This window comes from Motacilla alba, chromosome 1, assembly GCF_015832195.1.
Source record: "Motacilla alba alba isolate MOTALB_02 chromosome 1, Motacilla_alba_V1.0_pri, whole genome shotgun sequence".
In the NCBI taxonomy this organism is placed as follows: Eukaryota; Metazoa; Chordata; class Aves; order Passeriformes; family Motacillidae; genus Motacilla; species Motacilla alba.
This window is the reverse complement of record NC_052016.1, coordinates 94,633,118-94,657,887: the sequence shown is the minus strand read 5'-3', so window position 1 is coordinate 94,657,887 and position 24,770 is coordinate 94,633,118. Positions and strand designations below refer to the sequence as shown.

Genomic DNA, 24,770 nt, shown 5'->3' with positions numbered 1-24,770 from the left:
TGGTTGAAACACTGCCTCTGGAACAGAAATGGGAACATATTGGCCTTGATGCTGACACAGAACAGGGCAGTTCATTGAGCTCATGGCTTTTTCCAATGATATCTTCTGCACAAACTATTCCAGGCTCTATTAGGCCCTGCCTGTGTCAGCACCCACAACATATAATCATGATTAGGAAGGACATCAACAAAGTTTGACAGTGTTGTTCAACCACATAGGTAACAGTGCAGGAACACACAGCTGTTGTCTTCTGAAGGAAAACAACCATTCAAAAAAGGCTGTTAGCTGGTGGAAACAAGTGATTCATTTTAAAAGCTGGGAAAAGATACAGATGTGTTCCATGAAAAAAATAGGGAAGACTCTGTGTTTATTCAAGAAGAGGTGTATGTCAAATACGTCTATTTAACGGAAAACAAGTCCATAGAATGATCATGTCTATTCGGTACCTTAATTGTACTTATATACCTTTTCCTCCAGACACGGTACAGATCCTGTCACCATTTTTCATTGCTGTGGAATGAGCTCCCCTCAGCACAGGCACCGTGTGCATCTGACCGCGCGTAGCTCCGTTCCCTTTCCCCTGCATGTCTGCGCACCGTTGTGTTCTGTGCTGGCTTCCGGCCACCTCTTGTTCCCTTGTGTCCTTGCTTCTGGCGCTGCAGCCTCTCTCCACTCCTCAGGAAGCCATGCTGCACCCTCGAATGAGGGCGAGGTGTGCCCCGGAGGGTGCGGTGGTGACTCATCCAACTTGACGCGTGTGTCACTGCCGGGGCTGGTGTGCCGGACTCGGGACCGGCCCCCATGGCAGAGTCCAAGGCCGAGCAGCCCCCGAGGGCTCGATGGCAGGGGAAGGCGGGTGCCAGGCAGGGTCCAAGGCCGAGCAGCCCCCGAGGGCTCGATGGCAGGGGAAGGCGGGTGCCAGGCAGGGGCAGCGGCCGCTCCGTGCAGGAGGCGCTTCAGGCTGATCCCCGTGGGCACCAGTTGCGTGCAGGAGGCCGGGGCTGAGCCGTGCTCCTTAAACAGCGCCGGCAGAGCGGGGGCAATGGCACCCTGGCGTGGATTAGAAATAGAGCGGCCAGCAGGGCTAGGGAAGTAATTCTCCTCTTGTACTCAGCACTGGTGAGGCCACAACTCGAGTGCTGTGTCCAGTTCTGGGCCTCTCAGTTCAAGGATATGGAGGTGCTGGAATTGGTGCAGAGAAGGGCAGTGGAGCTAGTGAAGGGGCCGGAGCACACGTCCTGTGAGAAGCAGCTGAGGGAGCTGGGTTTGTTTAGCCTGGAGAAAATGAGGCTCAGGGGAGACCTTGCCATTCTACAACCACAAGAAAGGAGGTTGTAGCCAGATGGGGGTCAGCCTCTTCTCCCAGGCAACCAGCGACAGTACAGGAAGACACAGCCTCAAGCTGCGCCCGGGTGGGTTCAGGTTGGATACTAGGAGGAATTTCTTCACAGAAAGGGTGTAAGACATTAAAGTGAGCTGCCCAGGGAAGCGGTGGAATCACCTGGTCTAGGAGTGTTTAAGGAAAGACTAGACGTGGGACTGAGTGCCATGGTCTAGCCGACATGGCGGTGCTCGATCGTAGGTTGAATTCGATTATCTCGGAAGTCTTTTCCAACCTAAGTGATTTTCAGACCCTGTAGCTGACGCCGGGCCGGGCTCATGCCCCGCGCCGCCATTCGCCCCGCCCGCCTACCTTGTGTGCCGGCCCCCCCTCTCCCGGCATGCCGCGGGGCGGGGCGGCCTGGCCCGGCCCCCTGCTCGCCCTCAGCCGCGGCGGGCGGGCTCCGCCCCGGGCGGCACCGCGGCTACCTGCGCGGCGCGGGGCGGCCGCGGGGCAGAGCGCGCCGGCGGCGGTGGTGGCCGAGCGACCTGCGCACGCTTCTCCTGTCCGCGGCGGGGGCGGCCGGGCCATGGTGCGTCGCGCCCGGCTGGCGCTGGTGGCGGCGGCGCTGGTGGCGCTGGGGGTGCCGCCGCCGCCGTGCGCGGGCGCCCGGGCGCTGGAGTGGTACACGGCGTGGGTGAGCACGGCCTACGTGGAGCCGCTCAGCAACCGCACGGTGCACGGCAGCACGGAGAGCGGCCGCTACGGGGACAGCTCGCCCAAGGAGAGCGCTCGGGGCCATGTGGGCATTCCCCGCGGCGCCTCGCCCCGCCACATGGAGGGCTGCGCCCCCGACACCGACTACGACGTGCCGCTGCCTCCCGGTGGCCGCGGGCCCCCCGAGGGCGACCCACCGACCTGGATCGCCCTGGTGGCCCGAGGCGGCTGCACCTTCAAGGACAAGGTCACCAACGCGGCGCGGAAGCGGGCGGCCGCTGTGGTCATCTACAACGAGGCCCGGTTCGGCAACAGCACCGTCTCTATGTCCCACCTGGGTGAGCTCCCCGCGCTCGCCGAGGGGTCGGGGGGGATCGCTTTGTCTAACGCCGGCCCGCATCGGTGATGCGGCTCTGCGCGGTGAGGAATGGGAATGGAGGGAGGCAGAAATCCCTCTAAAATGGTACAGAAAACCGGGATTTTGTTTTCCCTTCCTGTAAGGCACGCTAGGGAAAAAGCCGGGACCGTCTTCTGTCTCCCAAGTTACGGGCCGGGCGTCAGGGAGGAAATGCGGCACATCGGGACCGGCAGTCGTGTGGCAGACTGGGGTGGGAGGCTTGGATTTCCTTTAGGGATGCCTGTTTGCCTGGTACCCTCTGGCAGAATGGCTACGGCGGTCACAGGTAGGCCGCTTTCTGCAGGCCGTGTGGAAACGCACCAGATATCCTGAAGATGCCTTCAGGTGCTTTTCAAGGTACAGCTGTAGCTATTTGAAGATAGCTTTAGAACAGGCTTTGTTGCAATAGCTTCATCGTCCTCTCCTGCGCAGGTCTGTTGCGAGTGAGAGGTGTAAGCATCAGGTAATCCTTAAACGCTCGCAAATGCATTAGGAAAACTGGAGAAGGATGTTGGCTTGTCTCAGCGTTGTACTGCTGCTGTGTAGCCTGCAGAAAGGCTCTGTGATTTTTTGCCGAGACAGGAATCCAGATGTTCTGTCACCACAGTCCCCTTTTGAGCTATGACACAAAAGACTGGCTGAATTTTTATGGTTAGGACAATATTAAATGCTTAAATCAAAGAGGTGAAAAAAGCCTCAAAACTTGGCAGTAAAATCTGCTTGCTTTTGTAGATTTTTGAGAAACTGGAAGGCCTTTAGAGGAGGATGTGAAAGAAGACAAGGCAAACTAAGTAAAGAATTCTGTAAATGTGTGCTTCACATGGTTTTGCTACAATGAGTTTGTTAGTGCCTCGGCTCTCATTGCAAGTTGTGAGGAAGGGAAGGACCAGGGACTTGGATGAAGTAAAGCCATAATGTGTTTCTAAAGGAAACAAACTTATTTTCTTATTGTAGTGAACTGAAAATCTCAGCTAGGGAGCTGTTGCTCTATTGCACGTGTGATTTATCTATTAGAAAACACGTCTCTTCTCTTGGAATACCCAGTGGCACCAATTGGGGGATTGGAATAATGGTTATTGTTCTTAGCCTGCTGCTTGCTTGAGATCAGCCTGGCCAATTTCATATTCTTAGTTCACTGTGAGAGTGGAGGTGAGATGCTAGATGAAATGAACCTTTGGTTTTGATCCTAGGTGGTGATTAAGATACTTTGTTGTGTAATACTGCTTTTATCTGAAACAGTTTCTTTTTTTGCTTTCACCCTGTATTGGCCAATCAGTACAATTTTTTTTCCCCTCATTCTTCTCCATTCCCCATTGTAACGTCTCATAAGTATTATTTGCTCTTTTGTTGAATTTTTTTCTGCTTCTCCCATTTTGCTTATTTTATAATTTAAAAAAAATTTCTCTTTTCTGCTGTCATCTTTGTGCTACAGAAGACCTTCTTGGGCTTAATACTCAGTTTTGGACTTCACTAGTACAGTAACATCTGCCAGTGGTGTAAAGAGAAGTGCTCTCTGACTGCTTGTTGTTTTTTTTTTTTTCCTTGAACTGGCGGAATGTTGCTGATGAAAGTTCCACCTACGTAGAGAGTGTGATTTAGTATAGTGCCTATATACTATAATACATTTGTATTTATACTGACTTCATAAATGCGGGTTTGACCTTAGGATTGTTTGAATGGGATTATAATATATTGCAATATAATTACAAGCTGTGATGTAGTCATAAATGCTTGTTTCATGGTTGACACTTTCAGACATGCAAATGTTTAAACACTTTCAGTGCACTTTGGGAATAAAGGGAAGAGGTACTGTTAGTGTTTTAAATCTTGGGTTGTTTGAAGGGAGATGATAGAAAGGCCTGTGGAAGACTGGCAGGGAAGAATGTGCAAGGTAAAGCTATAGTTAACAGGATCTACATTTTCATTTCTGTGAAGGGATTTGTGAACTGGCACATAAGGAAGCAGGCTTTCCTTCTGGGAGGAGTGCTGAGGATAAATACTCTGGGAAATCTGCAGTGCAGTTACTAAGGAGTGGAGTTACATGCATAAGTAAAATCCGCTTAATGCGTTTGCAATTAGTGGCACTGAAAATGATGTGAGAGGGAACAGAGGTTATGGCTGGTAGAGATGCAGCCCAAATTACGTGAAGGTGATAGACAGCTTTTGTGATCTCAGTGCCATCTTTTCATTCTCCTCCTGGAATACCTAGCCTTTGAATTTTCTGGGATGTATGTGATACATGTGTGCTATTTTTTTTGGTTGTCTTTTGGTGTTTTTAGGCATGTTTCATCCTGAGTAAAAAGAAAATTTCTTCACCTAATCAAGAACCTATTTCTTATAGCTGGTGTCAGTGTTTAAAAAAGGACAAATGTTCCAAATAATCTGTGTTTTTCACCTTGTAATCTTCATGAGTGCAGCGAGTAGGGATTCTAACTGAAGTTTTGGAACAAGAGAGTCGAGAATTTCAATGTATAGCCTTGAAATCCTGTCCCTTCTTCCAAAAGAAGGTTCTGCAAATATGACTCTGCTGATACGTCTCATTTCTAGCCTTTGCTCTCTGTCCAAATTACATTGTTCAAAATGCTGGATGACTCCTCTCCTCGAGGAAAGTAATAGTGACACAATTTCATGTGTGGCTGAGAAGATTTTTCCATTGACAACCTCTCATTTTACCCAGATGACTTGAGGAGTTATACTTCATTTACTGAATCCAGATGACAGAAATTCAGACTTCAGTTTTAGAGACTTGGCAGGCAGTCCTAACTCCGTTCATTTTTGGTGATGATGGTGAACTTAATACAATACAGAAGCTTCAAATTGCTTTCCAAAACCAAAATAAATATTGCATCTAAATATTTGCTGGAGTGGGTTGGAGAGGAATCTGGAGAGGCAAAGTGTGGAGTGTTGTAGAGACCAGACTAAAGAGAGTCAGAGGCTCAGTTCTGGTTCAGAGGTTAGGAGGAGACAGAGGTGTATTGCCATGGAAAGAAAACAGGGTCTTCTGGTTCTGTAGTTTTCCTGTTATACTTTGTGCTGGGCACCCAACCATCTCTGTATCCTCCCCAAGCTGGGATTTGGTGATCCTGGTCAGAGTATAAGTTACCTTATTGTAAACTCTAGAATGAAATGCGGTTTTGCTTGACACGCAGGGATGGGCGGTAGGTCTGGATTAGGCTTTAATTCATGGTTTGTGGATTTAAGGGAAGCTTGGGACTTAATTTGAGTGTATGACTGGCTACATAATGAAAATAGTCTTTGATTTGCCAACATACATCCAACTACATCTTTCCTCCATGGTCATGTTTTTTTAATGCATGTGTATTGAACAAAACAGAGGCAGATTACTTTGCAGCAGAGTTAGAGTTATTTTGGCATGTAGTTCAATTCTTTGTTACACTGCTTGCAGGACTACTCAGGATTCTCAAATGGTGCATAATCTCTGTATTACTGCTGTTTTCTACTGAAAGTTTTTGGTACTGTAACTGCTGAAAGGACAGTGGCTAGCTTTAGTAACACAAGAGTGTGTGGTGTTGAGCTAGCAATGCTGTTCTGAAGAAGCAGGAGTAACTGCTTGTATCTTCCTATAGATAAAAGTGCATATGTATTGGAACTCAGGTGGAAAGAGTATGTGTACCAGTGGTTATATATCCTCCTTGAGGCAGGTAAAAATACAACGTGCACCAGGGATTAGGTGAGATGAGTTTGGGGTAGATGGTTGAGACAAAGCTTGTTATGGGATTGTTAGTATACTGTTAGCATTTGTTTGGAACAGGAACTAAAAAGAATATTTGATGTTAGTTGTGGCAGTATTAGTAGGGTGCATATGCTTAAATAAACTAATGGACTGACCTTAAACATTTTTACTAAGATGGTGGAACTCTGGGAGCTTTCTGACATTTCTCAGGAGGACAAAAAGTAGGGTGTGTCTGTGATCAGTTTCCGGATGACAGAAAAATATCTTCTTCATCTCTAAGCATGAATGGGAATAAATGTAGTATGGTGTGCCTGCAATCAAGATCTGTACCTGTCCTACTACTTCCTCACCAGTAGAGTGCTGGTTTCCTTTTGCAAGAAAATACTGGGAGTGGTAGCAGTAAAACTGTCGGCGCTGGCAGGAAACACACCTTCATGTTCAGAGTTCCAAATTTGCCCTTTTTTGCAAGTATCCTAAGAGTCTGCCAGCCCTGATAGTGTTAAAAAGCACTAAAATTTGGCAGACCAAATTTTAAGTGGACCTAATTTCACTGAAGCATCAATCAAACCTAGAAAAAAAATTGTTTACTCTATCAGAGTAAAAATGTGATTATTTATTGTAAAACTAGAAGGTTATAGAAAGGCAAAGCCAATACAACATGCTTTCAGTAGGTGCATATATGTGACACTTTAAGTTTTCTTTATAAATGTGATTTGAGGTGTCTGAGTTGTGTGGCAGTTGAAGAAGTTGATGGAATGACTCACCATCATTTCAGTCTTTGAATAATGAGTTTCAGAACAGCAGACTAAAATTAGCAAGGAATGAGTTAAAACCCTTAGTGTTACAGGCTGCTCAGGGCAACTGCTTCTCTGAGACTGCTCTTGTTCCTTTTGTAATCATGGATTGCAATTATTCTTCTCTTCTTCCCCTTCTGTCTCATGACCTTCAAAGCTTCTGTGTTTAGTTGCATGTATTTTTTATGGCAGGTTCATCACCGAATCTTTAAAACTGTTAAAATGCTTTTAATGGATATTTATTTAAAAATGTAGAGTATGCTTATGTTAATTCTAAAAGTGGAAGGTGTCGCACTGTCTAGCATCCATTGTGCAAAAGTAGCCTGGCTTTCATTTCAAGGAAATAACTGTCTGATAGTTGGGCGTTCTGGTGACAAAGCAGAGAAGGACAATACTTATTGTTGCGGGGGTTTTTAAATACTTCATAATTAGAAATAGTGCAGAGAATCAGCAGGATTAAACTGACTTAAGATTTCATGACTGAGGTGGAAATTTACTGATTAAAGATCCAGGCTGCCTCTAATCTTGAAACTTCCTTTTCTTCTTTAAGCTTGGATGAAACCACATTTCTACCATTCCCAGGCTGTCCTTAGGCACCCCTCCTGTTATTTGTAACTCTTACAATTGATGAAGGACACAGCACCTGATTTCCTGATTTAGGTATGGGGCTAGCAGTTCTTAGTAATGTAAGATAAATCCCCACTTTCATATGTTTTTTTCTTGCGAACTCCCTGTGGAGTTGTGCAGGGTCAGAGAGCAGAGAGTGTTTCACACTCTTCTCTGAGTTTCATGGGGCTCTCTGGTAGTGCGTTTGTGCTGCTTCAGAGAGAAGAACAATACCAATTAACCAAGTTGTAGTGTGCTTGGACTTGGGGTATCATGTGCATCAACACATTGTTGGTGAGCTGGACTGATTAGTGGAGCCTGGGTGCTTGTTGTCTGTCTGTCTTCAGCTTCACTGCTTTGTGTCTCCAAGCACACCCACCAAGCAAGGCAACGTAGGTGGTGGGGTGGGTGTTGCTGGTGAGCAGAGTGGGATGCCTGAGGGAGGCACAAGTTGGTGTAACTGTAACCCTATTAGGAAAATCCACTTTTTTGCTGGGTCTGGATCTGGCAGACAGAGATGTAATGGTTCTTAGAGTAGGTGACCAGAGGTGGGATGGTTGCATTAAGGTGAAGTTGAGGAGGGAGGTTTATTCAGCTAATGCTTGGAACCTTTAGTTTTCATCCAGACCAAACTATATATGCCTTATGGAGGGAAGAGTTCTACATACACAAGTGAGACTTCTGCAAACTTCTTGATAGCAGAGTGGCCAGACTGAAAAGCTGTCACAGTCTGACAGCTTTTTTTTCTTCCTCAAATGAAGGAATTTGGTTTAAACAGTTCAGGCAAATAATTCTTTGTCTTAGTAGGCAAAGGTGGCTGAGGCCAGAATGCAGCTTTGAATTTTGAAAATCCCCATTTGATGTGATGCTATAAATAAGGAAGCCATTTCTACTGACATAGCTTCTCAGTAAGGAATCTAACACAGCCAGAAGGGAAAAAGGCTTTAACCCTTCAGGGGGAGGTCTTGTTGCAGGTAGGTAGACTTTTGTGAATCTAGGAAAGGTAGCTGTAACATTAGAGCTTTAGATTTTCAGCTAGGAAAACACCTCTCTTTTTCTTCCTTTCTCTCTCAATCAAGACTAGTTTCACTTTTTCTCAGATGTAGGAGAGCAAAGTAAACTATGAAGTTGTGACTTACCGAGGTGGCAGCAGTGTTGGTACACACAAAGTAAGAACTATTCAAATAGAAATAGAATAGAACAGTGAAAATGTGACATTTTAAATCGGTATATTTATCTGCAATTTGTTTTGTAATACTTGGGCTAAATATTTCTGAGAATACTGGGTATTCTTCCAGAGAAAAAAAAAGGAGCAAAACACCAGTCACAGAGGCCTTTGGATTTTGCTAGCTGGTCTTGTTAGTATCTTACTGGTTTTGGTGGCAGTATGTTGCCTAAAGGTTTGGGGTTTTTTTTGAAATTAGGTTTCTTGCATATGAATTGAGAGCTCTAGATTTCTAATACATTAGAAAAATCCTTTTGTTCACTGCTCCCAAAAGAGTCACAAAGTATTTAGTGACAAGTCCTTGTCATGAAGTCTCATTAAATTTTGAATATTTAATATTAAAGAATCTGAAAGTATTTCAGTGTTTAAAATAATTTCTTGTTCAATTTATTATTAAATATATGAATCTTTTTCTCTTTTGTGTATATATCTAGTGTAATTGGGCTGCAGATTCAGATTCAAACTAAATTGAAGTGTCTCTCTGTGATGTTCACATACTGTCTCCATCTGCAACTAAAATTCCCACGCTGACAAATGAAAGACCAGCTGTTCCTGAGCTGCAAGCTAGAGCTTAAACTGCTTTGAGATGGGCTGTGTGTGACTTGTGTGGTTTTTGCATGGTTCCACATCTTACCTCACTGTGGAATGATGACTATAGGCCTTGAACAGTAAAGATGCATCTCTTGAACTTTATCTTGTGTTGAAGAGTTTCTGAAAGTAAATAAAGGATTCTTTACCAGTAATTTTTCTATCACTTCTGCTATGCCTGAAAAGAAGCACTGGAGGCTTTCCTATAACTTTTCTTGCTGATCTTAACTGCAGAGGCCAAATTACCCTCAAGCAAGAACGCCTACATTTTTACTGTGACTACTGACTTTGTTTCTTTTTTATTCCCTCCAACAGGAACAGGAAATACAGTGGTGATAATGGTTGGCTATCCAAAAGGAATAGAGATATTGGAGCCAGTAAGAAGAGGGATTCCAGTAACAATGAGTATTGTTGTTGGCACAAGACATGTGCAAGAATACATCAGTGGTCAGTCCGTTGTGTTTGTAGCCATCGCCTTCATCACCATGATGATTATATCGCTTGCTTGGCTCATATTTTACTATATACAGCGTTTCCTCTATACAGGATCACAGTTTGGAAACCAGGTAAATGGAGCTAATGGCACTTAAGAGTATTTACCACCTTCTTGTGTCAAATCAGTTGCCTAACTTTGTTTATTGGAGCATTCTTGAAGATCTGTGCCTTCTTCCTACTTTGCTAACTGTGAGTGCTGCTCAGCAACAGTCAGTGAGGCTAATAAGCACTATGCTAATTGGCATCGCAAGTTTGACTAGTTATAATTATTAGACTCATATGAAGTAATGAGAAATACATTTAGCCACTTGTCAACAACAGCTTCTTATGTGATCTGTCACCTAACTGAACTTCCTTCCTTTTGACATGAAAAGTTATTTTCATTCCTCAGTAATTTTCATTTTGAAAGTACTAACTTCACCAACTAGACTTTTTTAATTGGAAAGAGATCATGCTAAGTTGAGTTGGTTTTTTTTTTTTTTTATTTTGTTATAAAACCCACAAGTTCTTCAGGGTAGAATTTTTAGTTCTAAAGCTTTATGAAAACTATTTTTGGTACTTGTAGTTCTACAACTCCACTACAGAGTTACTGAATTACAGCAGACTAGAAGGTACATGTGTGGTGAGATTCAGCTCTCTTGGGCTACTCAAGGTACTGAGAACAATGAGAATACTGAGGAGATTTGGAAGGAGTAATTTTGCTCCTTATTTGCCCTTCTCACATTTCTGTATTTACAAGAAAAAAAAGGCCAGCTTTACTTTTTTCCCCTGAGGAAAGTACTTCATCATAGAACAGTTCAGGCTGGAAGGGACCTTTGGACTCCTGCAATCAAGAGAGCAGCTTATATGGAGTTGTTGAAGGTGCAAGTCCATCTGAATTTTGAAAATACCTTAGAATGGTGCTAACCTCTGCTTTTCAGCTACTGCAGATAGGTTTCTTGCATGATCATCAGCAGCTCTACCATTTGCGGGTTCTTTTTTTTTTTTATTCTCAGTTCAAGAAAAAATATGGCTTCAACTAGTGCTTTAGCATGTGGACTTCTCCTGCCTTTTCCTTGATGATGTAGATTCTAGCTTTGGGGGAGGAAGGAAGGGATTTTTGTTCACTTTCAGAAGTCTGAACTCTGTTTAGGGCTTAGAGGACTCTTCCAGGAAAAGACTTAACTTCTCTTTTCAATAACTGAGGATAACACACAGGAGTTCTGTATTGGTTAACCTTGTGGTGTCTCTGAAATTTTGGTTTCCTAGAGTCTTTTTTACTAAGCTTTAAATCTTAACATTTACTTTCTGAAAATACTTTTGGGAAAACAAAATTTTTGAGAAGCATTTATAGGAAAAGGGATGTGTTTCTGTGGTGTAACAGTTGTTTGGTGTAGAAAGTTGCTTCTTCCTGTTGCCTTTTAAATAGTTCACACAGAGGAAAGTTCACATGCTTTATGAAAAAGCATGTAGTGTACTTTACTTTTAAAGATGTGAATGTGATGTTTCTAAGAAATTTGTGCCAAAGACTCTTAAGAAGATTTTGCTATTGTCATCCAAATGCCAGTAGATTTTGCCAGTGCTTGTCATCTGAATGCATCTTAAACAAATGAAACTGTCTAGCATTAGAAGGTTATGCCCTTTTCTCAATTCTTTCTCTTCTAAAATAGCCATTGAAAATAAAATTGATGCAAAGTTGGAAAATGTTTTGGCAATATTAGTTGAAATGTATTACTAAGAGTCTTAAAGGAATTTTGGAAACAAAAAGCTACTTTCTAACCCAAATCTTGTTTTGCTTGGCTTATGGACTCAATTAAAACTAAAACTTGTGAGTTAAATATGTTATGCTTTAAAGCAAGATGCAGTATAACTGCTAACTGAAGATGAAGATGGGTATCTTAAGATTTATTCTCATATCAGTTTAGCAGTAAAATTATAGATGATCTCCTTGCTACTGAAGACGAAAACAGGACTGTGCAGAAAACTCCGAGAAGGTGGAATAGGCTTCTGCTGCTGGTTTTGTTCATTTCTGGGAGACCTTTCAGACTACTTATCTTTAACACCATAAAAATTTTAAATAATCACAATTTTCAGTAAATACATTTGTAAAATTAGATATATCATAATAATTCTCACAGAAAAAAGCTGCCATTATGGGTTTGGGTTTTTTATTCCTTTATGATATTTCTTTACTGAAGGTTGCTGCTAGACAGGTCAGCATCTGTCAACTGGGAGTGTTTAGTTTCTCAGTTTCTTGCAGTAGCAGCACTTTGTCTGGAACTACAGTACTGCTTTCTTTTCTTGCTTCCCCTCTAAGCATAATTATACTGCATAGAAGTCCAGTATGGTGCATCATGTCTGTAAAGCCTTTCTTGTCATCTCCTTTGCATAATGTGTCCTTTCAGTGCAAAGCTTTGTCCAGCACAGGAGACAGTGTTTAACTGAGGGGATGTATTAATAGCTACAAGCAGCCTTTTGACCTGCTGGTCAGCTGTAGGCTGCCTGGCAGGATTCCACCTTCTCCCAGGCTGCTGCAAAACCTACGACGTGCTTGCTCATGGGCTTGCCTAACTGGAAGGTCTGGTTATATGGTTGTTGTTACAGCTTTGCTTGTCTCTAAAGCCTACACGGGTTTCAGCTTTCCTGTGTGGGAAGGGCCTTCATGCCGGCAGGGCAGTCAGGATGCGGGACTGCTGCTGGTGTGCTCGGCTTATCCCGCACGGCTGGGGCTGCTCTGGGGCTGCTCGAGCTAGCAGGCTGCTTACAGAGCTGCAGGAGCACAACTTACTGAAGATCTGCTGGCTGGAAATACTTTATAAACAAATTCATTGCCCAGAGATCAATTTGATTTTTTAGACATATTTAAAAGCTCAGTAACCCACGTGGAAAGTACTTAAAAACTTTGAAATGTAATTCCTGAAAGTACTGTCTATACTAACACTTAAAATCTTATTTCAAGGGACATAGGAAAGAAACCAAGAGAGCCATCAGCCAGCTTCAGCTGCATACAGTGAAACGTGGAGAAAAGGTAATTCAGTGTCTCTGGTTATTGCTGTAAGTTTTAAAAATGGTGGTAATGTGTTCAAAGAATTTAAACTAAAATTACCACAACATAATTGCAGTGTGACAATTCTGGGCTTACGTCAGGGCCTATGCTTAAAAGGCAGAATTTAAAATTAAGGAGTCAAATTTGAATTACTCATGAAATTAAGGCTACTTTGTTGCAAATAATATCTGGTTATAAGGAATGTCTAGGGGGCTGGTACTACAGAGATGAGGAAACATTGTTATCTTTTCAGCACTTGAAAACATCGACAAGTGGATTGCAAAATACTTCCGCACAGTTCTTTCAGCTGATGTAATGTTCTGTTTTCTTAAGAGAACATTCATCATCTCATTGATCAGAAGGCCTTAAAAATATAAAAAGCTTTTAAAAATAAAACACTTGTTTCATCTTTTGACATATAATATGTTATAGAGCTGTATAGGCTTAACCTGAAGCATAAATTTTTTAAAATACATTTCTAAGTTATGAAATAAAGCTAATCTAAAAATTAAAGCAGCTTTCAGGAAGTTGACTTTGACAGCATACAGCCTAAACTCAGCTGTATTAGAATAACTGCAGTAGAAAAAACCAACATTTTGAAAGAAAATATTTTAGTTGGAGTTTCAGGAGTGCTGATCCTAGATGCAAAATTAGCTTCTGACTAGATTTCTGCTGCTACATAAGAATTTTTTTCCCATCAACCCTTGTCTTAGTTGATGAGTTTTTATTTAAGGACTGATTTACTTGGAGATGAAAAACAAGGATTAAGTTATTTTTAAGTCTATGAATAAAATCAAAGTGAGAAAGGACATTGATATGTAAAAACTTTAAAAGCAGTAGTCCAGCAGAAGCTGTTCCGTTCAGGTCATGTGCTACAGAGGATATGTCCTTCATTTAGTAAATTGGTTTTGAAACTTAAAAAATCCTAAAAGTGTCTTTGAACTTCCTTGCCTTTTCCTTTTATGCTTTCAACATGCTTAAATAGTGTTTTACAAATATTTCTTACTTTTAATTAGATTATTTTTTGATGGAGTTTAGCATATATTTCAAGCTGTGAACAGAGGGATATTCATACTTCAATTCAGACAATGGTGACATTAGAGATCAAGAAAGACAGACTTGAACCCATGCTTGTGTAAAGCACTATCAAAGCATAATGTCACCATAGGAAGAAAGGGACATAGAAAGGTCATGATGAAACCTATGTTAAAAACCACACAGAAGATGTTAACAGCTTTTAAAATTGATGTTCAGTAAAATCCTCCAAATAGGATTTGTATTGTGTGACTTTTGCAGTATACAGGGAGTTCCTTGCATTAAATAGACCTTTGACTAAAGTAAATAAAATGGGGGAATTTGTTGTTATACAGTATGCTGATTATTCCTGTGAGTGCCATCTTCATTAAGAAGAGTAGCATGAGGTAAGGTTAGAATCTCTCTTGTTAAAATAGAGCTTTTGTAGTAGAGCTCGTTAATGTGATTTGAATCAACCTGCTATCAGCAAATTTATGTAACTTACTGATGCAGAGGTATTTTCATGAACTAATATAAATTTGTCTGGACATTTGTCCTGTCTGTTCTGTAAATGTACATTTTAAATGGCTGAAAGGAAATATTTAAAGAAAAAGAAATTATTTCTTTTGTTGTAATGCAGTACAGTCTTTCATTATCCCCACTTGAGGTTGAGATATTTAACTAAAAATAGGTCATATATTAAAAGTGTATTTACTATCATGTAGATTTTTCCTGAGAAGCTTATGGGATTATTGTAAAATGGACACTCATTTGAGTATGTGCTACATATGGTGTGCTTGGATTTTGCTTCTTGTACAGAATAAAAAATAACTTTTTTCAGAATAAGCACCTCTCTTAACTTTGCTTACATAAAAAACAGTCTCAATGTGATTTACTTGGCAATTTAAGGCATTAACTGTGTAAATTGATAGCATGCAAAGGAGAGAAATATTGGCCTTGAACATGAGAGTTTCCTTGCAGAACTAATTAGTTTGAATGTTTGTGTTGAAACTGAAGTGCTTTAGTAAGTTTCAAATCAAAAATACTAATTTTTTGGGGATGAAAGCAGAGGAGTTTTCCCACTGTATGTTCTTCTAATACTTTGAATTTATGCAGCCCAATTAAAGTTGGATTATTTTTCTTGTATTTGGAGCTACCCATCATATTTTCACTGCAACTCTAAGCATGGCCTCAAGAAGACAGTAAGACCTGTTAGAAAAGATATTTAACCCTTAGATAAAAGTAGAAGTGAGGAAATTATGTTCCGTCTAGTGTGAACTTGGAGAAAGGTTTTAAACCCAAATTGCATACTTGTGTTCTCTTCTGGCTATGAAGGAATATCTGCTAGGATGTGGTAGGAGAAAGAAGGTGAAGAAGAGGTTTGCAGTATTCAACCCAAAAATCTCTTCCTGCTCTTGGGAATCTTTGGGACCATTTGTTCAGAATTAGATTGTGCACTTTGGTTTGTGCTGATCTCTTCAAGTGTTTTCATCTCATAGCTACCTTCAACTGAAACATTCCTGTGCTCCCATGAACAAAGTCAATGTGTGAGACTTAATGAATTATTTAGGATGACATGTATAGTTATTTAAATTAGAAAATCTGAGTTCAGCTGCTTTTAGTATTTGATAAGTTGATCAAATCACCTTTGATAGAATCTCAAATGAGGTAGATTTTTTTATTTGCTATACCATTTAATATATTTTGCATTCTTTGAAGCTATTACACAAAGCTTGCTCTGTAATGAAATGTGAATGTAATACACTCAAATGTGTTGACATGTTTAGGGTTTAGATGTTGATGTGGAAAACTGTGCTGTGTGTATTGAGAACTACAAACTGAAGGACACTGTCCGAATTCTGCCATGCAAGTAAGTTACCATAGTTATTCTTTACTCTTTAGCATGTTTTTCTGAAGAAATGGGATGAATTTCCTATAAATTTTTCTGAACCTCTTGTGGCAGAGCTGAAGCTGCAATTTGTATGGCCTGTTAAATGTTGAAGGGCATTGTGAGACCACGTAGCACTTCATATCTATGTGGGGGCAAGGGAGCAATTGGGAGAGCTGTAGGGGTGAAGTAGAGCTTGCTTAAATTAGAACTGTATACTGTTGAACTGATAACTGCATGGTGTCTTTGTGGTTATTAGCATCTCCTCTTCAGAAAGCTGGCATGAACCAAAAAGTTTCCAGAACCATGTCTGTACTAGTAAATTGAGCAGCAGCTAATCGTCAAGATTATAAAGGAAAGGTTTATTATTATTAATGTGTTAACTTGTACACTGTTTGAAGGAGGGGTGTGTAGCTTTCATGATACATTCTAAAGAGCATTTCTTTTCTTCAGGCACATCTTCCATAGAACATGCATTGATCCTTGGCTTTTGGACCACCGAACTTGTCCAATGTGTAAACTAGATGTTATCAAAGCTCTGGGATACTGGGTATGTTGCACACTACTTTAATCTTCAAAGTAAAAGTACAGTCTAGGAGGCAAGAATGAGAACCAGAAAAATAAGGGAATTTTATGGGTAAGAACTTAAATGTATTTAGCAGCTTATGAATCTTCTTTGATAACCAGTTTTTTCTATCTCCAGCTGATAATATTAACGAATTTGAAGCAGAGGTGAGACTGTTTGCTCAGGCTGCAAAAATATAACTGAATTAAATAAATCTAGAACATATATTTGATGTTGTTGAGAACTGTGATTCAGAGGAACAAGTTACAGTTTTTCTACATAGAATGTTTGTGTACTTCCACATATGCCCCATGATTTATCCCTGTAAATGAGCTGGTACTTAAAACCTCCCTAAAGACATTCACCAGAAATTGGTTAAGTAGAGAAAATGATGTGCTCTCATTTCTTTCTGACAGCACCAGAAAAGAGAGATGAAGACACATGCGGTAGGTTACTCAGTCACTGTTGATAAATAGTCTTGAGTTCCACTAAAATGCTGTCGGCAAGAATGCACCTCTCTTATCTCCTACTGATCTACAGAGATCTCTAGAAAATAGAGCTGGTTTTTTGGTTTCAAGTCCTTTCCTTTCATAGACTAGGTCTGTGTTTTGACTACCTTTTCTCTTACTTCATTGCAGAGACTTACCAGATCTGTGGAAGAGTGTTAGGAAGTACTGTTTTGTTTTGTTAAAAATTACATACTCTTGCTATGTAATATGTATATACCAGATTTTGGTGCTTCTTTGTATTAAGTCAGACTTTACCTGGGAGTTGCAATCTCATTGTCATATGGAATAGCTATTGCTACTTTAAGATTGTTATATTAGCAGCTTGGTTTCTGCTCACATTCAGTTCTTGGGGTTGATGTATCTTGTGCTATATGCAGAAAGACTTTTTGAATACAGGCTGGAAACTGAAATACTGACACCTTCAGAATAATTCTATTCCCTGAATTTGTGCTGTTGCAGAGGATACTGGTACTAATCCCAACCAGGAACAGTAATAACTCCTCTGCTTTTTGGCTAAAATGACTTTTGGAAGGCAGATTGAGTGGGATTATGTTAAATAGAGAAATCCAGTTCATTTTTCTAATGAAATGAGGCAAATGGGTCCTGTGTTTGCATCAGTCGTTCAAGTCTCACTGAAGCTAATAATGTGGGAAACCATTCAGGAATTTTTTTCTAGCTTAGTTTTCAGTTTGATCCAGGTTGCCCAGTCTGGTCTGTGGAGTGATTGCCTGAATTTTTTTTACTTATGTGAAGAAAAGAAGTGCAAAGAGCAAGGCAGCTTCTCTCAGCACTGTGCTCTGAACCTGCAGGAAAGAATGTGCAGCCTTATAGAAATCTACTAAACCTTCTGGAGAGAGGCTCAAGGCTCAGTTCAGTTATGGACAACAAATACTTCAGATGCTTTTACATTTTTAAAGGCTTGAAGTAGAAAAAAGGCACTAAGTCCTATGACGTGGCTTTTGTGAAGAACAGACTTCAGTGGTCTAGTTCTTCATTTTTTATGAGAGAAAGAACTGCAGTTCATTGTGTCTGACTGATTTGGTACGGCATTACTGAATTGTGTTGTTTCAGTGCTTATTTAACTGTTTTAAGTTTTGGAAGCCAAATCATTAATGCCCCCTCCCATCTGCAAATGTAAAGATTGTGTTCAATTGTATCATGTCTATAGCTCATTAAAATTCTGTATGTTTTAAGTTATGCTGATTTGATGCTAAAGAAAGAATCAGCCCAGAATTTCTTAAATTTTAAGATGGGCCTTTGCTAGTTGTTTGAGGAAGGAAAAAATACTTGCTAGTAAGCAAAAAGAATAGCTACTTAAACAGCAATATATTAGCTTATGTATAAATAACATCAGGATATCTATGGCAATGAAGGTAGTCTGTTTAATGGTAGAAACAGAACTGTATGTATAGGACTTTGATCCATTCTGAAAATTAATTCAGAGTTGTATAGCTCATGCTATACAATAGGTGAAGTAGATCACTTTGCCTGTGATGCAGATGTTGCATTCCTGCAATGTGACAAAGCCAGTGTTTTTGTGGTTTTGGAACAGGCTTAAAATTAGGCTGGAGATAGAGGAGGACAGAATTTGGTTCTGATGTAAATGTTTGTTCACCCTAGTAAAAAAAAACAAACAAACTTGGCCACCTACTGTAGTGAAAAAATAGGACTTGGAGACTTCTGCAAACTCAAAGAATCAATTGGTTTCCTCAGTGGGGACTTTGTACGTGCTGAGCCTGCTCCTAATCTTCAGCAATACTGTTGCTACAATGTTGAAGTAATCCATCCAAAAGGCGCTGACTGGGTGGACTCTTCCTGTTTCTGCTCTTGGCTTTGGGGTGGCTTTGGAGAAATGGCTTTTCTTTTGGTTGGCTTTCTTTCTTGCAGTCAGACAATAACCTTGAAAGTGGACAGTATCAACACTATTCCCAGAAGTGCATGTAATACCTAAAAAAATGGTCTTTTTTTCCAATAAGGTGAGGTTACAAAAGGTGACATGGAGGAAAGTTGATGTCTGATGGTAGACAAAAGTGACAGTTAAATATGTTTAATTTTGAAGGGGGACCCTGAAGATGTACTTGAAGTTCCAATACCTGAATCCATAAGTGGCAGCGTTTCAGTCGGAAGTCTGAGTATTGCTTTGCAAGATGATGACAGAAACGAAGTAAGCGAATTGTCAGCTTCCTCCACTAATGAGTCTGTATTGCAGTGTACCAGCTTAAAAGAGGACGCAGGGGAAACCACAGCATTGCTTGGTAAGTAATTCAGTGTTTCACTGGACAAATCTTAGCACTAGACATTGTATTAGAAGCCCTTCTCTAGCTGATGTGAGCAGTTAGTACTGCAGTGCAGAGTGGACTGAGTGGTGTCACTTACTACTGGTCTTCAAAAAATATGAGCAGATTTTCAAGGAACTCTGTCAAGTTGGAAATTATTGGACTTGGGTGAAAGAAAGATATAAGCAATGTCTTAAGAGGATTACCCAGAGAATCTCAAGAACCTGAGGTATATATGAGTATGAAGTTTGTTGCCAGAGTATGGATTAATGTAACAGATAAAGCATATTAAAATGGTAAAACAACAAACATTTTTTTCTTTTAATTCCTGATTTCTAGATGTGGATGCCAGTAATAACCGGCATGGAGAACATCTATCTAATGGAAGTTCCCACTGAACTGCTTCATGGAAGATATCTTGAATAGACTGTTGAAGAACTATTATTTTTTATTTAATTAGTATGGACTTTTGTCTAGTGAACAGAAAAAAATAACAATGTAAATTATTTTACCTTTCAAACTTTTCTAGCTGGTGTTCCAAAAGGGCTAATAACTAAGAATTTTGTACACAGGAGGATTTTATAAAATCTCCTCTGGATGTCTCATCCTAAAAAAAAAAAAAAAAATGCAATAACCCTTTTTCTGTAAGCATTGTTGCAATGTCATTGTGTTCTAGAGGGCTGTAACAATGATGAAGACTAGGCAGTGAAAATAATGTAGAATGTGTAACGGTTAAATATTTTGGATGCACTATTTACATTCAGTATGTACACATGGAGAACACTTACAAGCTACAACTATTAAAATGTTCTGAAAGTTCTGAACTGTTGTAATTGGAGATGAATATTCTCAGAAAAGACATTAACCTTGAAGGAATCAAATAACTTAATGGATATGTTGCATATCCTTTTCTTGTGATGGAAAAATTGCTGGTTGCAGCATGTAACAAATACTCATTCTATCTTGTAATGTGTTCTACTCAGAGTGGATGCTGAGAAAAGGAAACCTCCTCCATCTTGCTAGCTTTCTATACTGAATTTGGCAGTAATAGGTTGTGCTAGGTGGTCTTCACGTGCTGAGCATGTAGACGTTTAGTATATGCACACTGGTTACCTCTTTCAATCTTAAAACAGAGGTAAAGGGCTAATTATGGCTAAAATATATTTATTAGTCTATTTATAAGAATTTATGTAATTTCTTCTTCCTCCTGTTCCCATCCTGACCCACTTTATGTACAAATTGAAACAGTTTCTTAAGAAATACAAAGTTTGGGTTTGTTTTCCTTTTCTTTTCCTTTGCATAGAGATGCTGGAATCCTCTTGGATATTCCACATTAGGAATTTTGACTGGGTTTGCCATTAGCTTTTATTCCTTTCTTTTAGATTAGCAGTACTGTGCCTTATAGTAAAACACTTAAGAAATCTGAAGCATCTGAGAGTAAATATAAACCCTGGCATCCCCCATTATGACCTCTTATTCAAATATTTATATACTGTAAGTGGTATAAGGAATTGCTAAACTGTTTTGTAAAGAAGTATGTATATTTAAAACATTACTTAAGGGTGTTAAGTGAATTGTTTAGGATTTTAGCATTGTCATATTATAAATAATATGCTACATTCCTCAATTTTCTTTTGTAAAGCTGTTGCTACAGATTGCTTAAAACAGTGTCTTTCACTAGACATTTGTTTTAGAGTGCATTTTGTTTTTAAAATGTATATTTGGAATGTTTTTAAGAAAATATGCAATTCTTTTTCTAACTTACATTGAGCTTCAATAGAAGCAATAACTTTTTTTTTAAATTTTAAAATTAATGTTCCAGAAATGACAGAGGGGGAAATATAACCTGAACTTCTACTTTGCAGAGCAGATGTTTCACCCTAAATTTCCTTCAAAAAAATTCCTGTTAATGCCTACTTCAAAAAAATCTGCCTCTTCCCTGTAGGAGTATAACTTTTAGGTTTACTGGAAAACTGTCAGGTTGTAGTTCTGATGTCACCAGCAGGTGCAAGTTTTTGTGATGCCTTTATCTTACAAGAAGCACATGAGAATGGAATATGACTGACCAGCCATCTCCAAAACGGAACAAATAAATAAACAACCCACAACTAAAGCAGACAATGTGTAGGGACACGTACGTCTCCAAAAGAAGCTTATCAACATTTCCAGAACTGCCTTTTTAACTATCTCTTCAATATTAAAAACTAAGTCTTCTCCCTCTTCTTAACACAAAACTGAACATTGATGTAGTAAATGTTGAGAGGGTTTAAATTCTAGCTCAAGGAGGAACCAAAAGAGAAGTTATCAAGAGAAGTGTTGTCAGTCTGTGGATTGTGTCTTGCTGATACCTACAGCACAGTATTCATTCTGGAGAGGAGAATTGTGGTAAGTACTTGAGCTTTTATGTAATACCTATAAAACCAAAAGCTTTTCTTAAGAATTAAATCTGAGATCTGGCAGAAAGATGGAAGAAAAGCTAAGGAACCTGCTAACTGAAAAGTGTAGTTACAAAATCTGGTGTGTGCCGACTTAAAAAATCCGAGTGTGAAGACTCCTGAGGTCTGTTTCACATGCTGGCGCTGCACCTGTTTCATTTCAGTCATTCACAAAAATAGTTACAGTTGTTTCAGTCAAATAGGTTTGCACATAGTTGATCTTCGATAGAGTTAAGTCTTGTGAGGCCAGCTGTGCTGCTGAGGAGTGATGACAAAAGGCCGAATTGCAGTGCCTCCAGCAAGCAGTTTGCTCTCCTTGGAAGCACAATGACAAAAATCATCCGAAGCGAATCACGAGTCTGACCTCAGTCAAAAAGCTGACTTGCATTAGTAAAAAGAGAGGTGGGATGAAGAGTACGGGGCAGGAAAAGGACAATCTAGGGACCTTAAAGCAGTAGCAAGAGAAGCTTAGAAACAAGAAGCATAGGACCTGCTATTCCAGCTTATCTGTTACGTTGAGTAAATGGGTGTAGGCTGCTGTAGGTAAATACAGGTGCACAGACTTTGCTGATCTGGATCCCCACTAAATTGGATCAAACTGGTATTGCTAGTTTCTGACACTTCACCTACCAAAAGCTTGGATGAAGGTCAGAACTAATGAGTGATTTTTTTTCATCCTCTCACCCCTTTTTTTAGGGTAGGTGCCTCCTGACTCCCTTCTCTTCCATTTGGGGAAGCTATAATCTGCCTCTGCTGCTTCAGCCATATCCTGCCTAGTGTGGGAGCTGCAGCTGTGTGTGTCGTGGGCTCCTGCTGCCTCCCCCTGCCCTCATCACTTTTCCTAGCTGCACAGTTTTTGTAAAACATGCAGGAACTTGTTTTGGACACTTCTGTCCCTTTGATAGATTTTGCTGTAATCAGGCAGAGTGCTGCTTATTGGAGGCATTCCTGTGGTATCATTATACAAAAAGCTAAATTGCCGAGCCCACAGCAAGTCTAAAGCCCCTCAATGGTGATGCTGAATAAATCACTTGGGAAAAATCTCTAGCAGGACTAGGGAACGCTGGTTTTTGTGGAGTGAGTTTTACTAGTGTTGTGGTAATTGGTATAGCTTTGCTACTGCTGCTGTTTCTGTTAGGGAGAAATTTAGTGAAGTTAAATGATTTAATTTTTTTTTATAAAAGGAGCTATGAACATGTCAAAATGAGTTGCTGTCTTAAAGAAAAAACTGGAGGCCCCTCTTAGTTTAGAAATTTTAGTTTATTAATAATAGTCTACATATGACAAACAGGAAAAAACTTGGTAGTAAATAATTGTATAAACTGTCTTTTAGACTTGATAGCAAGCAAAAATGACCCACAGACATTTCAGATTTAAAAGCATGTTCATGGTTTAATTACTTGCAGTACCAATTTAACTGGAAAGTCTGGATTTACTTTCACTAATGACTGCTAGACTGGATTTTTGTTTAGCTCTAAGCAATGCTTGGAGGAGATTCTTGGCATGAACTAGAGAAGTTTGATAGGATAGCAGTAACTCCTTTCCCCTGCCTCTCACATGCAACGTGGGGGGTAAATGTAGTCCAGTAGCCTGTTGCCAGTGATTAGGGCTGGATTTTGGAGGTCTACTGGAGGAGTTGTAGGATAATTTACCTACAGTGGAAATGCCTTTAATCCATGCTGACTTAGTAAAGTGCATACCAGTATATTCCTGCCAAAGCTGACCTGTTGGGAATTCTGGTCCTGTTTAGGTTGTAACTGGCACAGAGAAACACCATTGCAACACCTTTGTTGAGTGTGCAAAACTGTTTTTCAATTACCTCTTGATTTGGGAATGGTCATTCAGGTTTTTTGGCCATCCTGCAAGGTTCCTCTAAAACCAGCCTGTTGTAGTTGGGTAGAGTCCAACAAGAGTCTCCTTGGGTAAGCTGAAAGGATGCAGTTTTATAGTAGGGCCATGGTGAATTACAGTTCCTGAAATGGAATATGTCAGCTTATTTTTTTTTTTTACCATATGCCTGTAAAAAATGGTAACATGTCTTTGAGATCTTGGATCTTTACTGGATGTGTTCTTTTCTCTCACAGGTGATATGTGAAGATTTAAGAATTGGAATTGATTAAAAGTGCACAAATCAAGCTGAAGGCTTTTGGTTTTGTTCAGTATGGGTCCTGATCTCTCCTCAGATATCCTACTGTATTGCAAAACTTGATTTAAGAAAGTTTTTAAAATAGAATGCCTTTATAATTGCATGTATTTGTGTGAAGAGTGCATTGCCTGAGACTGTCCATTATATTTCCATTGGACCTGAAGCTCCTTTTCACCATCTGAAACATGGTACTGTTACTGCATTTTTCAATGAGAATATCCTTAATTCCGAAGAGCAGAGTAAGTTTCCATCATTTTGTTAGTCTGAAGCTTAACTCCAAAACTTTGAAGCCACTTACTTCTACTGTAAACATATACCTGCAGAGAGCTATTTGAATTTGCTAGTCTGTAAAAAAACCATTCACAACAGTCTTTTATTGTAACCTTGAACTAATTCGGTCACATTGTTTGGATTAAGCACTTGTCTTTTCCATTGTGTATGTACAGTTGTAAGAATGTCAAGTTATGCATTGTTGTTGTAACTTAATGGCTAAAAGCTCAAATTCCATAATAAATTATACAGACCTTTTAAAAAGCAAAGTCTGAGAAGGTGAAGAGTTTTGTTTTCTTTGGTACGCTTAGGAAGTGGATCTGAGACACACACCCAACACAGCACAAAACAAGATGAACTTGATGCTGGGTAGCTATGGGGGAGCCCCTTTCAGCATGTGGTGCTTTCCCCATGTCCCCAGTACCTGGGGAGGGCTGGATTAACCTTGGCTGGCTGCTTCGTGAGGAGGGGGGAAATTGATGCAAGAACTTGTGGGTCAAGATAAGAAACAGTTACCCATTACCATCACAGGTACAAGAGATGTGACTTCATGAAGATTACTTTGAAATGTCATAAATTAATTTGAGAGTAGGGTAGTAGAGGACTAAAACTACCCCTTGTATAAGCTGACACTTCTCCCCTCCATGGTGGCAGGATGGGGGGTGTGAGCTTGTAACAGGTGATCGCTGCTGTTCCCTCCTCACCCTTTTGCTCTGCTCCATCCTGAGCTCCTTTCAAGAAGCTGCAGTTCTTTAGGAACTGCTTCAGTACGGGTCCTCTCCATCATGTATAGACCACTCCAGGG

At 40.3% G+C, this 24,770-nt stretch overlaps 1 protein-coding gene and 1 non-coding gene across 2 annotated transcripts; both read left to right on the top strand.

Annotated features, from left to right (window-relative positions):
• The first annotated feature begins 1,741 nt into the window (after nucleotides 1-1,741).
• On the top strand, nucleotides 1,742-24,234 carry RNF149 (ring finger protein 149). The gene is made up of 8 exons (XM_038135003.1): nucleotides 1,742-2,376; nucleotides 9,658-9,908; nucleotides 12,776-12,844; nucleotides 15,664-15,746; nucleotides 16,218-16,314; nucleotides 18,898-19,093; nucleotides 19,454-21,499; nucleotides 23,634-24,234. The coding sequence occupies exons 1-7, from the start codon at nucleotides 1,911-1,913 to the stop codon at nucleotides 19,510-19,512; spliced, it is 1,221 nt and encodes a 406-aa protein (XP_037990931.1). The 5' UTR covers nucleotides 1,742-1,910; the 3' UTR covers nucleotides 19,513-21,499; nucleotides 23,634-24,234.
• Nucleotides 21,807-21,919, top strand: LOC119710725. Its single transcript, XR_005259622.1, has one exon. It is a non-coding gene; the product is annotated as a small nucleolar RNA SNORD89 (small nucleolar RNA).
• Nucleotides 24,235-24,770: the final 536 nt, after the last annotated feature.

Excerpts from the sequence above, each read along its gene's own strand:
- RNF149 (XM_038135003.1), top strand. The coding sequence starts at position 1,911 with ATGGTGCGTCGCGCCCGGCTGGCGCTGGTGGCGGCGGCGCTGGTGGCG. Across the intron at positions 2,377-9,657 it reads CGTCTCTATGTCCCACCTGG|GAACAGGAAATACAGTGGTG; the intron begins GTGAGCTCCCCG and ends TCCCTCCAACAG. Across the intron at positions 9,909-12,775 it reads GATCACAGTTTGGAAACCAG|GGACATAGGAAAGAAACCAA; the intron begins GTAAATGGAGCT and ends TCTTATTTCAAG.